Source organism: Carassius carassius, chromosome 4 (genome assembly GCF_963082965.1).
Source record: "Carassius carassius chromosome 4, fCarCar2.1, whole genome shotgun sequence".
In the NCBI taxonomy this organism is placed as follows: Eukaryota; Metazoa; Chordata; class Actinopteri; order Cypriniformes; family Cyprinidae; genus Carassius; species Carassius carassius.
In genome coordinates, this window is record NC_081758.1 from 29,390,541 (window position 1) to 29,405,443 (window position 14,903).

The 14,903-nt window shown below is 36.5% G+C and overlaps 1 protein-coding gene across 1 annotated transcript; it reads left to right on the plus strand.

Moving 5' to 3' along the window:
• Positions 1-5,989: 5,989 nt before the first annotated feature.
• Positions 5,990-14,024, plus strand: LOC132139712 (ectonucleoside triphosphate diphosphohydrolase 2-like). Its single transcript, XM_059548285.1, has 9 exons — positions 5,990-6,192; positions 9,724-9,841; positions 10,713-10,863; positions 11,230-11,389; positions 11,481-11,708; positions 11,819-12,082; positions 12,395-12,514; positions 12,735-12,869; positions 13,509-14,024. Exons 1-9 carry the CDS (start codon positions 6,064-6,066, stop codon positions 13,710-13,712), a joined length of 1,509 nt encoding a protein of 502 aa, XP_059404268.1. The 5' UTR covers positions 5,990-6,063; the 3' UTR covers positions 13,713-14,024.
• Positions 14,025-14,903: the final 879 nt, after the last annotated feature.

The following is a 14,903-nucleotide window of genomic DNA, read 5'->3' on the forward strand; positions in this document are numbered from 1 at the left end:
TTTCAAAAAAGTAGGTTAGGGTAGAAATTGTGTTGCTATAAATATTACAGTAGGTGAAAGTTTGGCACATTTTGATCATTGTTGCACTTTGCTGTACACTTTGTTTCTTAATATGCGATTCTCTCCCTTCACTGCCATTTTCAAAACACTCTACTGAAGTGGTCCAGGTTACTTTGGGGATATAATTTGGATCTCTTCTCGCTACTTTGTTTACTTATTTATGTTTTTAATCTTTCGTACAAAAATTTTTTTTGGATAAGAATATCTGCATATAATATGGGGTCTATCCAGCCAGGGGCTAAATGTAGCAGGTCTGACCTTGTTTATCATAAAAGTTTAAAGACAAAACTTCAAATGAATGAAAGGAACCCATTTATGATCAAGTGTGGCGTAGATGTAATGAAGCAGATATTATTACAGGATCTTTTGAGCTTAATTTTAAACCTTGCTTGAAATTCTCTGTAATAATTTCTGTATCATTGTGTGAGCAAAAGTGGCAATTTATTATACAAGTCGGTTGTCTTTTTCTGTGGGCTTTTAAAAGCATACTGACCAATAATAGACATATTAGATCATTGTATATCGATATAGATTACTGTACATCGTTTGTCTCAATTAGTCTGAGGGCTTTGCTAACTATTGTGAAAAGTTTAGAATGTGAACTCTGCGGACTGTAACTGTAACAGTAAGTTATGGAGCTATTTTATAAGATGAACATTAATATGAGGACAATATATGTTTTAGATTAAAACAGAGTTTTTAATAGAAAAACATTAGATTCATAGTTCAGGGTTTGGTTGTCTTTCCTTGAAAATGTTATGTTGGGTTGGGTTCAGAAAAGTGTCTGAAGTCCAGTTTTACTGTGAATATGACTGTGAACTGCTTGTGAAATTCGTTATGAAGCGTGATACATTAAGCAGATACACAAATTCTCTGGATTCATAATTATCAATACATAGAAAAAATATGCTTCCATATGCAACCGCTGTGTCCATCAAGCTAATATTTGATCATATAATTGGAATCAATGTGGTGAAAACTCACAACGGTGGCAGGAATAAATTAAATTGTGCAGCCTGAAGTACTTGTGAGGCTCAAGAGGAAGCACATCTTTGACAAACAAAGCAATGTAACCCGTCCCATTCACTGTTTTATGCAAATTTTTGCATTTTTTTTAAAGCTTTAAGATATTGCAATCTGTTTTCACAATACTTCTCGACCACCAAATGTGCTTTTGATGACTATTCCAATACTGTTTGTGTAAAAAAATATGTATGTTTAAAAAATGTATAACTGCTACACTCCAGTGTGCCAATAAAATAAGTATCAAATAAAAATAAAAACAAACCTGGATTGAATAACTTTATGCCCACCTGTTCTCTCTCTAACCTGATTTTCTAAGAAAGTTTTAAAGTTTCAGGAAATCAATATCTTCATAATTATTTAATAAAAGAGTACTAGAAGTGGTAAGCGAGTGTTTCAGAAACAGAAAATCAGATATGAGGATGCGCTACAAGATTAAGAGCAAAGGTCAGCTGAAGGAAATGCTTCCATAAGTGAAATTGCACACGGATTGCACTATATATTTTTCTATGTGAGTGCACTGCTGAATATTTGGTTAAATAGCAAGCACAGATTGTATTTACTATTGGTGATTTGAATATTCTCTACAGAGTGTGATTGTATGTGTTAAGTATTACATATAATATTTAATGCATTTACCACATTGAACAAAAACTGCAGCCTACATTAACATGCTGTGCCCACATTCATTATTCAAAAAGATATGGAATATGCCACAATACTGTTGATGATCAGTATTTTGGCACCACTCTACTCTCATGAGGATATAGCACAGTGTGACAGTATGCATAGCCATTTGTTTCACTGCCATGATCAAAGGAAAGAACAACTGACTAAATCTATTTTAATCTTCCAGGCCAGGGCTTTCTGAAATATGTGGATGCAGTAGGTAGGAATAATGTACTGTAGTAGGGAATATTCATTCATATCTACAGACCATTGATTTAACAGTCTGCTGGATGCAAGGTATAATTTTTTAAACCACATAAAATTAATTATTATTGCATAATCCACCTCTCACATTAAACAGACACACTCACAATATGGTGTGTAGGTGTAGTGCCAAGACAAGAGAGGAGGAGCTGCTATGACCCTGTTTGTTTTGACATTTTGAGCAGAAGTAATCCAACCTGGACTACAGGTCAATGAATGGATAAACCCTGGGGCATCTTGCAACCTGATGCTTGCTTGTCTTCGTAAGCCAGCAGTCCTACAGCTTCTACATCAACTGGAAAGGTTGGCTTTTAATGTTTATATTGCATTTGTTCTGTTTTATCGCTGGCATGGCAAACCAGAATATTTACCTCTCACCGGTATCAATTAATGTGACATTTCAGTGAACTAGACAGTTTTTGATGCACCATTCATTTAAAAAAGCCAAAGACTATGTAATAATACACATATAATTTATTTTTTCAACATAAATTTTCTATTTAGAGTCTATTTCAGGTCATCAGTTGATCAAAAACTTGATCAAAATACGTTGGCTTATAAGGATTGGATTTAGCACCCAGGTCAATTTAACATGCCTTTCAGTGTTTGGGAATATTGAAAGTAAAGTCTGTCGACCTACAGTGAATCATAATTTGAAGAACAAGATCACCAGTTAGCTACACTACAAGCTAAAAAAATAAGCAAACTACATTCATGTTACCAAGGGGAATGTAAGCTAAAAAAAATATCATCCAGTGATATTATAATCTGTTTTTAGGATGAAAATATCAAACCTGAGCAGGTAAATTTATACTATATAAGCCTACTGTAACTGCAACAAAAATACCCAAATTTACATAACCGATTCGAAATTATAGTACATAGTACAAGGAGTCGAACTGGTCAATCTGTTCATTTACAGGAACCATCTGAGTGAACTGATTCATTAAAATATGGATCGTTTAACATTACACTTCTACACTGAAAACTTTTTTGTTTTGGTCGTTCATTTAGACTCCCGTTTTCATAGGCTCAAAAATGTGAACTTTGGAAAACAGGTTTCAAAGTGCAAGTTTTTGAAGATTATTTGGAACACTATTGTCTCTGTGTGAACTACAAAAAAACGTTGTCAATTTTTGAATACAAAATGTGTGCAAGAAAGTGACATCGCCATCTACTGGCCTAGAATGCAAAATACATTTTAATTTTCGTGGATCAATGGGAACGGGAATTCTTTTTTCAATACTGTTGTTAAAAAATTGTTACCTTTTTTACTTTGAAGTACATCATTGTCGAGTAAACCCTTAATCAGACGTTCCAATACTACAAGGCTTTTCACAATGCGCTTAACGCCGTTGTCCTGACATTTTATCCTACCCGTCAGATTTTCCTACCAGGGTTTACTGCACGTGCGCACATCAATATTACATACTTTTTCTCATGCTGAACAACAACATTTCTTAACCGGGGTGTCAAACTCAACTCCTGGAGCCCTCCAAAGTTTAGATTCAACCCTAAATAAACACACCTGATCCAGCTAATCAAAGCCTTCAGGCTTATGGGAAAGTCGTGGCCTAGTGGTTAGAGAGTTTGACTCCTAACCCTAGGGTTGTGGGTCCGAGTCTCGGGCTGGCAATACCACGACTAAGGTGCTCTTGAGCAAGGCACTGAACCCCCAACTGCTCCCCGGGTGGCGCAGCATAAATGGCTGCCCACTGGTGTGTGTGTGTGCACACTTTGGATGGGTTAAATGCAGAGCATGAATTCTGAGTATGGGTCACCATACTTGGCTGTATGTCACGTCATTCACTTATTTATTTGTTGGGGTTGGAAACTAAATTCTGCAGGACTCATTTAATAGCAAGGTTAGCATCGCTATTTACCCTGGGGTTATAAAATCATACTTTGGAAAAACAACACTAATAAAAAAATAAATGTAGCTGACTTTCACGCTATTGGAAATATGGTTCATTTATTCCCTAACACTGATAACACTACATCTGAATAAATTGTGTTTGCAAGACCTGTGCAATATTCATCTCATATCTGCACCCCTACCTACCACTTGTTTTTCCCACAGCAATCAGCTTGGAAGAATCTCTGAGTACTCCCCATACAATGAGCACAGCACAAACACAAGATTTCGCCATGTCTCTGTGTCCACATCAGCGTCCGGGATCTGTGCTGAAGAGATCTCTGTGGAGGTACACACATCTCTCTGATGAGAAGTGTCAGAACAGATGCTTCCTGGACAAACAGAGCCTCCTGCTGGTCATCCTGATAATGCTGGCCCTGTGTGGCATGATGCTGCTTCTGCTGTGGAACTACCAGTGTTTCATTGTTAACCACATATGCCATGACCCAGAGCACAGTTCGGAGTATGTGCTGTTTGATATGGATGAGCAGAGGCTTTCTTCATATGGACCACCCTGAAGCTGTGAGGCTGAATAAAGATGATCTGAAGACTGTTCCAAAGGGCAACCTAACAGAAAAAAAGATCAGTAGCACTTGTAGAGTGATAGAATCACTTGTAGAATCAGATATGAGGATTCACTACATACAAATAAAATTTTAGTCAGTTTTATTGCAGCATTCACAGCTAAACTTTGTCTAAAAACCACAAGATCTTTTTCTTGTTTGACGCAACTCAACATGTCGTGCAGCACTGTCTGTCTAACACTTCTCACACATCTGCGTTTAACCACACGATTAAAAAAACGGAAAAAACAAAAGCCGTGGTTACTCTTCTCAAAGCATAAACTCTATAAAACACATAACTTCCAGTACGAGTGCAAATGACTTTCAGACATTGTGTCTAGAACACCTTACACAAAATGTGCTGTTCTTGTGACAAAAGGTGACAAATGTAGAAGAATTATTCGTAATGTAGAAGACTTTTGTGAAAACTGTCAAAGTAAAATGATCATATCATCAACCACACTAGTAGACATTCACACAAGTCAACTATATAATAAAGATTTTAAATCAGTGGTTGAGTATGTTTTAGAATACTTTTCACAAATGTCAGATTGGAGGAAACGTGTCCTCGACTGCACAGACATCTAGCCTGTTTGACGTCTGCATTTATCAGCAATTCATAGCCTAATTTTTTTTTGTGTTTAGGATGTTTCCTATCAGATGTCAAATAGACATTTAGAAAATGTCTTTTAAGATTTTTATGATTTAGAATGTATAAAACTGACATCTTATGTCTGCACTGCATATGGTTTCCAGATGAAACGATCTTTAACAGTATACATAGCCAGTGTGCTATCTGTGGTGTTTTAAATATTATAATACTAATATTTTTTTATAATTATTGTACAGGACTATGATAATTTGATATTTAAACCAATTTCTTTTTGCTTAATCTTTGTTTTGAACTGTTTCAGCTTGAAAATCATATAACCCTTATCCCACATGGTGATCGTGATTTCAACAAGCACAACATGGTCCTGGAGCAACATCCCAATCAACCAATCAGAATTGACATGCATTTTCAGGAATGTCTGTTTTAGGCTTACAATTATCTGGGTTAGGTGCTTCTACACCCTTGTTAATCAGCTATCATTTCCCTCTGGTTTTAGGAATAAATTAAAGTGTGGGTAAGGGTAGGTTTAGGGGTACGGATTGGGTTAAATCTATATTTTTGGACAATAATATTGATCAATTGTGAACATGAACGTGAGCTTTCAAAAATAAACTCACCCTGGGAAATGCAACTAGCCCCAGTCTTATGTGGTAAATGAAAACTATTCAGAAGCGAGAAGAGATTAGGCTACCACATAAGCTTCTGATAAACTCTCAAGAGTCTCCTAACACGTTTTAATCGACTTCAGATTAATCAAGTAGTAGATAAGCATCTGATTTATTGGACAACACAGTCTAAGAGCGAGAACCTGTTGCACCACGGACATATGACGAGCTAGTGCCATGCCTACTCGTGCTGGCCGGTTTACCGCCTGTATTGACACACGTCACAGTAGTACCTGCTTTGCCAACGAATGTTATCGCTGCCATTCGTCTCGTGTAGATCTCGTCTTGTGGATGGCATCCATGGGTAACCAACAGCAGTGCCAGATCATTACTGCGACTGCGGCTCTGTTTCTGGCAATCTGTGGCATTCTTCTGCTCGTCGTACCCACCGAAGACGTTAAAGAGCCCCCGGAGTTTATGGTAATAACATTTTTTCTCATTCGTGACGCGCATTATAAAAATTCGAAGAGAAAGGCGAAGGGAACATTTCACATTCCCGCGACGTTTCACTGTGCACCTTATGAGAACGAATGAGCTGCTATATCTGTATATTATCGATCGGATTCTGGTAGAGCAGATCACGACGAGCGCGTCCTCTGCATCTTTCATCACCTGGCTTGTCTTTTGCTCACTGAGGTGTGATTTTGTAACTCTCAGGAGGATGGGACCATGGAAATTCCCTCTCAGACTGAACACTGCAAAAAGTTTTTGACAGATTCGTAATGGAGCTCTGATAAAACAGATAAAAGCTTTTTCTTGCAGCCCAGTTGGGGGATTTATTATTATTATTATTATTATTATTATTATTATTTTGTATCACTAGAGTGAATTTGGCAATAACGTTTAAGCCATTGTGTGTCAAACAGAGAGGGGTAACAATTTTCATAACTTATAATGTTGCATTGGCGGATTTGGTGCACATATCTGCAGATGGGTGCAGCTGTGGCCTAATGGTTAGAGAGTTGGACTTGAAGGTCACAGGTTTGAGTCTCGGTGCTGCCAAGAATTGGGGCAAAACTCTCTTCCACCGTCAATACCCGTGGCTGAAGTGCCCTTGAGCAAGGCACTGAACCCCCACTGCTGTGTGTGCACTTGGATGGGTTAAATGCAGAGCACCAATTCTGAGTATGAGTTACAATATTTGGTAAATATAACGACTTTCACTTTCAATTCAGATATTCACATCACAGCAATAACCTCTCCTGAGAAATAGCTTGTCACGACATCAGATCAAAATGCTTTCAGTGGTGTAAACATTAGTTGATTCGTTTAGACATTAGGCTACCTGAGTGCTTTTGGATAACAGTATAGCCGGTGTGTGAACAATAGTGAGAGGTAACAGATTTCGGTAACCTATAATGCTGGAGACATTACTGAAGTTTAGACTTCACAAGTGCGAATTTGCATATCATAAATAGTCATGAAGTCATTGTGTGTGTGAAATGTGGGGAGGGGGACAGGGTATTTTGGGTCCTGGTTGACTGTTCACTGAGGTCACATTTTTTTTCTAAATGTAAATGTAGTAAAATAACTGAATTGAATTACAAAATTAATCCACTATCAATAGTCCAATTTGGTTTATGTTACTTCTGCAAAATATATGCCATTTCAGATTAGCATGACCAGGCTGGTTTTTGGATCATCATCATCTACATCAGCTCAGAGCTAATGGCCATAAGTCATTGACATGGTTCATGTTAGCTCATAAAAGAGAGCAATTAAATGATCACAATCCATCAGGAAAGTTTTAAAAGTGCCCCAGTGCTAAAATAGACCCACAAAATTAATGAAAAACATCTGTGCATACTTTTTGTAAATGACAAAGACATTTATCATTTAAAGAAAAAAAAAAAGTTTAGTGCAGAATGCAGATAATTTGTATTTCTTACAGAAGCTTATGTTTAATAAGAGCATCCACAATAGATTTGTCAATAGGTCAGTTAAATATTAAAGTTAGTTCATATCTATATAACATCATACAAATTCTAAAGTGTTCAGGATGACAAAAGCTTTTACGGCAATAATATTTAATGACAGATATTAATTATTAGTTGCCTTTGCCTTTTGCTACTAAATAAATTACCAAGCAATGTAATTTTACCTTATGTCCCACTTTCCAAACAAAATGTAGATTTTTCTTTAATCTAATAGCAGAGGGTGAGCTATAAATATTTCTCCAGCTGTCCTCACTTTTCGATTTACACAGGCTTAAACACATAAAAGCTCTTGTTCTTATTGGCTAGATCCCATTGTTTGTATTTCCCAACCATTTGGATTATGCTTTAATCCCTTTTGCTTTAATCCCTTTTCCTTCTTAGAAACATGAGAGCGAGTCATTGTAGTTTTGAAGATATGGATCTATTTTCATATAGTATTTGTAATAGTATGTACCTCATACACACCCATCACTGTAAAATTACTTAGTCCTTCTCAGCATATTTTGACAATTCCGTTTAGCTTCAGGGTTCAACACCATTTCTTGAGGATGTTAAAATGACATGCTACACAGGTGACTGATGGCAGAATCTGAGCGTTATGGAGTCGCATTGACATAGAAAGGCAAACTTGAAGTCAAAAGAGCTGCTAGACACTGCTATTACACTAAGATAAAATGGCTGTATGCAAACTGTAAGCAAAGCCTGGAGAGCAAGATATGTAATTGGAAGAGATAATCATAGTTTGCATGAATGAAGAAAGTTCAGGCAGTGTCAGGAAGTATGTAGTGCAGGTGTGTGTGAGATAAAAGTGTTGTGTGTTATTTTTTGATCTTTACATTGTTAAACATTTATTATGATCATTGAGCAAACATTTTACAGTACTTCAAAGAAGTGTTTAGTTTAAGTAAATCATATTCATTTTTCAAAGGCAGCTACAGAGGTGCGTCATGTTTGCTTGAGTATTTATCAGCATTATGAATTGGCTAACAAAAGAGGCCTGACCATTTAAAATTCAAAATATATAGACTTTTTAAAGCAACCAGATGCAACTAGTTGAGATACAAATGAGACAGGCAGAAAACCTCAAGTATTTACTACAGCTAATATGTTTACATTGACATTAAGTTACAAAATCATATTCTAACCAAAGAGAGTAGGAGATTTAAAAAAAAATTATAATATTTTCAACTCATCAGTGAAAACCATGTGTAATGCAGTTCCCATATGGCAAATTCTCAAATACACAGCCTGTTTTAGCAGCATGAGACCAAAATTACCCAGCACATGTTACACCAGCTATGTGCAAGTTATAACTTCTAGTTACAGTAGTCTCACTTAAATCAGTCCTAGGAGTAAATCCATCTCCATCCAGGATTAAAGGCTGGAACGAAATGGCAAACTGATCAATCAATTATTAATCAGTTATCAATAAGCTCATTTTAGACCTCAAGCATGTTGTTCAGACCAGGTTTCAATGCTAAAAATATCAATTAAAATACATTTTCAGATTTGTTGACAATTAAAAAAATACCATTTAAAGGGGTCATATAATGTGATTTCATGTTTTCAATCTGATATTGATAGCAAATTTGAATTTTCAGAAGCCATTACTCCAGTCTTCATAAATCCTTCATAAATAGTCCTAATATGCTGATCTGGTGATCAAGAAACATTTCTTATTATGTTATTATATTATGTCATTTCTTATTATTAGAACAGTGTCATGCTACTTGTGCAAACTGTAATACAGGTTTTTTTGTTGAATAAAAAAGTAAAAACAACAACATTTATTTGAAACAGAAAAATGTTATGTTAATGTTATGTTACCATTATAAATGTTTTATTGAAACTTTTGAATTTATTGCTGAATAAAAGCATTTGCATAAAAGCAAATTCAAGGTATATATTTTGGCAGCGTGTATTTGTATTTCTTCCCTGGGAACCGAATCCATGTCACTACAGGTTTTTAGCCTTAGCCTAATTTTTTTTTTTTTGCTGTTGTGTTTGTTCTCAGTATGGAATAGTCCTGGATGCTGGATCCTCTCATACGGCCATGTTCATCTACAAATGGCCAGCAGACAAGCCGAACGGTACCGGCATAGTCAGTCAACACAGCGAGTGTCATGCCAAGGGTGAGTATTTAATGATAAATGGCTTAGGACGTTCCTCATTTTAAAGCCCCTTTAGATAAAAACGTCCATTATAAGACTATATGTAAATGTCAGTAGGTAAGACTGAAAGAAAAAAAAAAAACAGAGATGTGAGATTCCTAAAATCTTGTGTAATACTCTCTCAATTTGATTGTTTTTTTAGAAACAGTTTATCCAAATCTTTGTTTCAAAATATATCACACATCTCAAAAGTCACTCACAAAAAAGACATTACAAAATCCACATCTTAACCAGATGTCGTATAGGTCATAAAAGACTGACACATGCATTTTTGCTTAAAGGGTAAGACCCAACTCTATGCATGTTCTTCAAGACCCCCCTTTCTATTAAACATATTCTTTTGGACTGTCATTTATATGAATGGAAATTTTGGACATTCATTTATATGAATGTATTGTAATTAATTAGTTATTGATATGTTTTATCACTACTTTCCTGAAGAAAAGTGCTGAATTGCAACTTATTGCTGCCCACTTCCCTTTTTTGCAGTGTTGTCTGAGGTTTTTACAGTTTTTACAATTTCATCACTTTGGCTCAGCCTCAGTCTTCTTCTTTAGGGACCTGACATTCACAGAATTGGGATGTTAAACTCCATGTACCCCTCAAATATTGCTGAGTGGCAGTGTTCTACGGAAACATCTGGAATGATCATCCAAAAAATGTCTGGTTGCATTTATGGTAGTCAAATGTGTGTGGCATCTCAGGCAGTGAAGTAGGAACTGATAGTACTTGCCCATTATTGCCCATGCAGCTTTCTTAAGAAAATTAAGAGGAATTCTATAGTTCATTTCAGTTGTCCCATGACTTGAACTGTCTCACTTTCACTAATCAGGAGGCGGGATCTCCAGTTATGCAGGTAACAGAGGAGGAGCAGCCCGTAGTCTTGAGGAATGCATGGAACAAGCCATGCAGAAGATCCCCAAGTCAAGACACAAACTCACCCCTTTGTATCTTGGGGCAACGGCAGGCATGAGACTACTGAAGTGAGTCAGAAAGCTCACGTCACTTTGCGACAAAAGTGGCTTTTAACCACGGATGACAAAATTATCATTATTCAGTGACAGTATACTATCAACTATACTATAAACTTACCTCTTATAACTTGCAATACACGACATACTGTTTATTTGAGCTCAGTAAAATGTAATTTTTTTAAACGTATTAAAACTTTTGATCAGCATGGATACATAATATTGGTCAAAAGTGACCCTAAAAGACAGTTATAATTTTACTTTAATTTTACTTTATTTATCAAGAATTCCTGAAAAAAGTATGGACAGAGAGAAGAGACTTTAAATAATGATAGTAAAAAAGATTTAAAAAATATGCATTTGTGTCAATCCACGCAGTATTTCTAAACCCAAAGAATCAGGTGAGGTTTTGAAGGAAGTGGGAGACAAACTAAAGACCTACCCATTCAGCTTCAAAGGGTCCAGTATCTTGAGTGGTCAAGAGGAGGGGGCTTATGGATGGGTCACAGTCAACTACCTGCTTGAGAATTACATCAAGGTAATATAGCCATACTTTATATCTCACCACATCCTTTAATAAAATCTTGTTGCTGGCCATTACCCTACATTTTTCTCTATCATTCCTCTAGTATGGTTTTGTGGGAAAATGGCTGTCTCCAGGCAGAGACACGGTTGGTGCTCTGGACTTTGGTGGAGCTTCTACTCAGATCACCTTTGAAACAAAACAGATGGTGGAGAACAAGGACAATCTGATGAAACTGCGGCTGTACGGACGAGACTATCAGATTTACACTCAGAGCTTTCTGTGTTATGGGAGAGACCAGGTGTTACTCAGACTGCTGGCACTTCTGATGGAGGTTAAGGGCAAACCTTTAGTCTAAACGATCATCGGACAAGCTGATTTACTGATTTGATAGTACTTCGAGTATGATTTCTGATGGTTTCTTTTTCTTTATGTGTCTTATAGACTCAGGGTTCATACCGCTCCATAGTACACCCCTGCTATCCTGCAGGTCACAGTGACTCCATAAAGCTGATGACTGTGTTTGGTACTCCATGCAATGAAAGACCACCTCTCTATGAACCTGATGTTGAGCTGCAAATCAAAGGCACAGGAAACTACGATCAATGCCTGGGAAATGTTTCTCATCTCTTTTCTTTTAACAATTGTTCTTATTCCAGATGCTCTTTTGACAAAGTCTTCCAGCCCAACATTACTGGAAATTTTATGGTATGAGTTTCTAAAATGCTTAATATGGAACTTTTTATGCGTTCAGTTGAATTTTTGTAAATATATTTTATCAACTAGAATAACATGCCATTTGTTCCTTCATATCTTGTGCTTTTGGCAACATTTATGTCTTTACTTGTGGGGGGATGGTTATGTTAACACGCAAGCAGTTACTAAGTGAGACAGCTTAAAGCATTGAAATAAATCATAAATTCATTTCTGGGCACTCATGATTCACTCATGCTTGTCATGATTGCATATGTCATGATTATGATTATGCAATCCCTCTCTTTCCATTTTTCTCTGGCATAGGCATTTTCTGCATTTTTCTACACCCATTCCTTTCTTCAGGAAGCAACAGGCATCAGCATCAAGTCCCCAGAACATTTAGAGAACGCTGCCCGTGTGGTCTGCAACATGAGCTTTCAGGAGGTACTGTTCCCGCTGAGCGGATTTTGAGTCCTGCTATTCTGAGATGACTTTGCTCATATCTCAGCAGTCGACCAATGATTGAGAGTCTCAGGATCTTCAATTAAGAGAACTTGCTTTATCTTCTTTGAAGATGATATTTACTGCATACTGTTTAATTATATTATTGTTAGCAAATGATGCATTATTGAATTAACAGTTGCCCTATTTGCCCTTGCCCTAGATGAATAATAAGGTTAAGAATCAGGAAAGCCGTCTGAAGGACTACTGTGCAGTCTCTGCTTTTGTGCAGGTGCTACTGCTCAGGGGATATGGCTTTGATTATCTCTCCTTCCCGCACATCTCCTTCCAGAAGAAGGTAACTAGAACTATTTGCAAAAACTGACTCTATATACCTCCTTAATTCACTTTCTGTATTTGTAGGCACACAATTGTTTTTTTTTTGTTATCACTAATTCCCCTCATTTTGTAACCCCTTCCCTCCATACATCTGTCACTTTTCACTGTCCAGACAATTTCTCATTAACAAAATCAAGTACTATATCTCATTGTATTTTTATTTAAAACCACAAATTACAGGAGTAAAATGGAATGTAATAACGTTTGTGTTGTTTTAAAGAAGTAGTTCACCCAAAATGTTTAATTTGCAGAAAATGTACTCACCCTCAGGACATTTTGTTTTCCTCATCAGAACAGATTTGGAATAATTTAGCATTACTTGCACACCAATGGATCCTCTGCAGTGAATAGCTGCCGACAGAATGAGATTTGTTTATAAAAACATGCAACTTTTCACTTCACTGGACGTTAACTGATGGACTGGAGTTGTGTGGATTACTTGTGGATTATTGTGATGCTTTGATCATCTATTTGAACTCTCATTCTGACGGCACCCATTCACTGCAGAGGATGCATTGGTGACCAAGTGATGTAATGTTGGTGAATAAATGGACCCGACTTGGTCAGGAAAATGTATGAATGTTACTTTGATTTGCAGGCAGGAGACACGTCTGTCGGCTGGTCCCTTGGCTACATGCTAAACCTAAGCAACCTGCTGCCTGCTGAAGATGTTTTACTGAAGAAATCACTGCGCTCAAGTGCCTGGGGTGCTCTGATTACCCTGTTTTGCTTTCTTCTTATTATGGCGCTATATTTTTTGTTGCGAGCCATTCGTAAGAAAGGCACTGACAATGGCATTTAATAATGAAGGAGTTATATTGCACCCTGTGTGCATGTTATCCACTGCCCTTACGTCTGTTTACAGTGCATTCCAAACAAGGATGCACAATGACTTTTTGTACCACATTTCATCAAACCTATCTCATTTTAATAACATATTTCTTATCAAGCACATTTTATATAAATTATCATTTTAGAAGAGACTGTGCAACAGGAAACTTGATTTTAGTAGTGCTAAGCCTAAATTCATCAAGGACAGTCATGTCAAGATGTCTGTCTTTTTATAATGTTGAATGTTTTATAATGTCTTAGGTATACTGTGTTCTGTGCCTTAATAGCAATATCATGTTTGTTTTGATTTTTTTTTTCTAGATGTAACATATTTTATATCACATATATTTATATCATATATTTCTAGATGTGTGCTATGCTGTGTGCTGTAAAATGAAGTCGAAGGCACTGACAACATTCAAAATTAAAAATCTTGAAAATGTAGTTATGCATATATAAGAATGCATTTGATTTTGAAACGGTATTGCCTGTTTCTATTCCTGCTGAATAGCCTTTGTAATGTTAAATAAGTAAACGTATTTACGAATTTTCTGTATTTTGTAAATACAATAAAACAGAATTCTTTCAGAACACTGAAATTATTCTGTGAAAATCTTATTTAATAAAAAGTTATAAATAAAATTTTTTGTTTAACTTTGTTTAGAATTTTAAATGGGTTCAAGATGTCATTTATTATCAAGTGAGTACAAATTAGCAGCTCACCCTTCGACATTACATTCACAGTCACATGACATGACTGAAAGGTTGTTGAGTCAGGGGTCACCAAACTCGGTCCTGAAGGGCTGTGTCCTGCAAAGTTTAGCTCCAACTCCAGTCAAACACACCTGACAGCTAATCAAGGTCTTACAGTATACAATACTTGAAACTTCAAGGTAGGTTTGTTGAGGCAAGTTGGAGTTAAACTCTGTAGGACACTGGCCCTCCTGCACTGAGTTTGTAAACCCCGCTGTAAGTCATTAAGTCAACAACACTGTTGCTTGAGAGGGCAGTGATTAACCATATCAGTTTATTTTCCATTTAAATATGATCTTGCATACCTTTCAGCAAATGTGCAGTTGCACCCCTGAACAACACAGGACAAAATCCGTTGTATTCAATAGCTTACTGAATACAACAAATATAATCAATAGCTTTCCTGTGA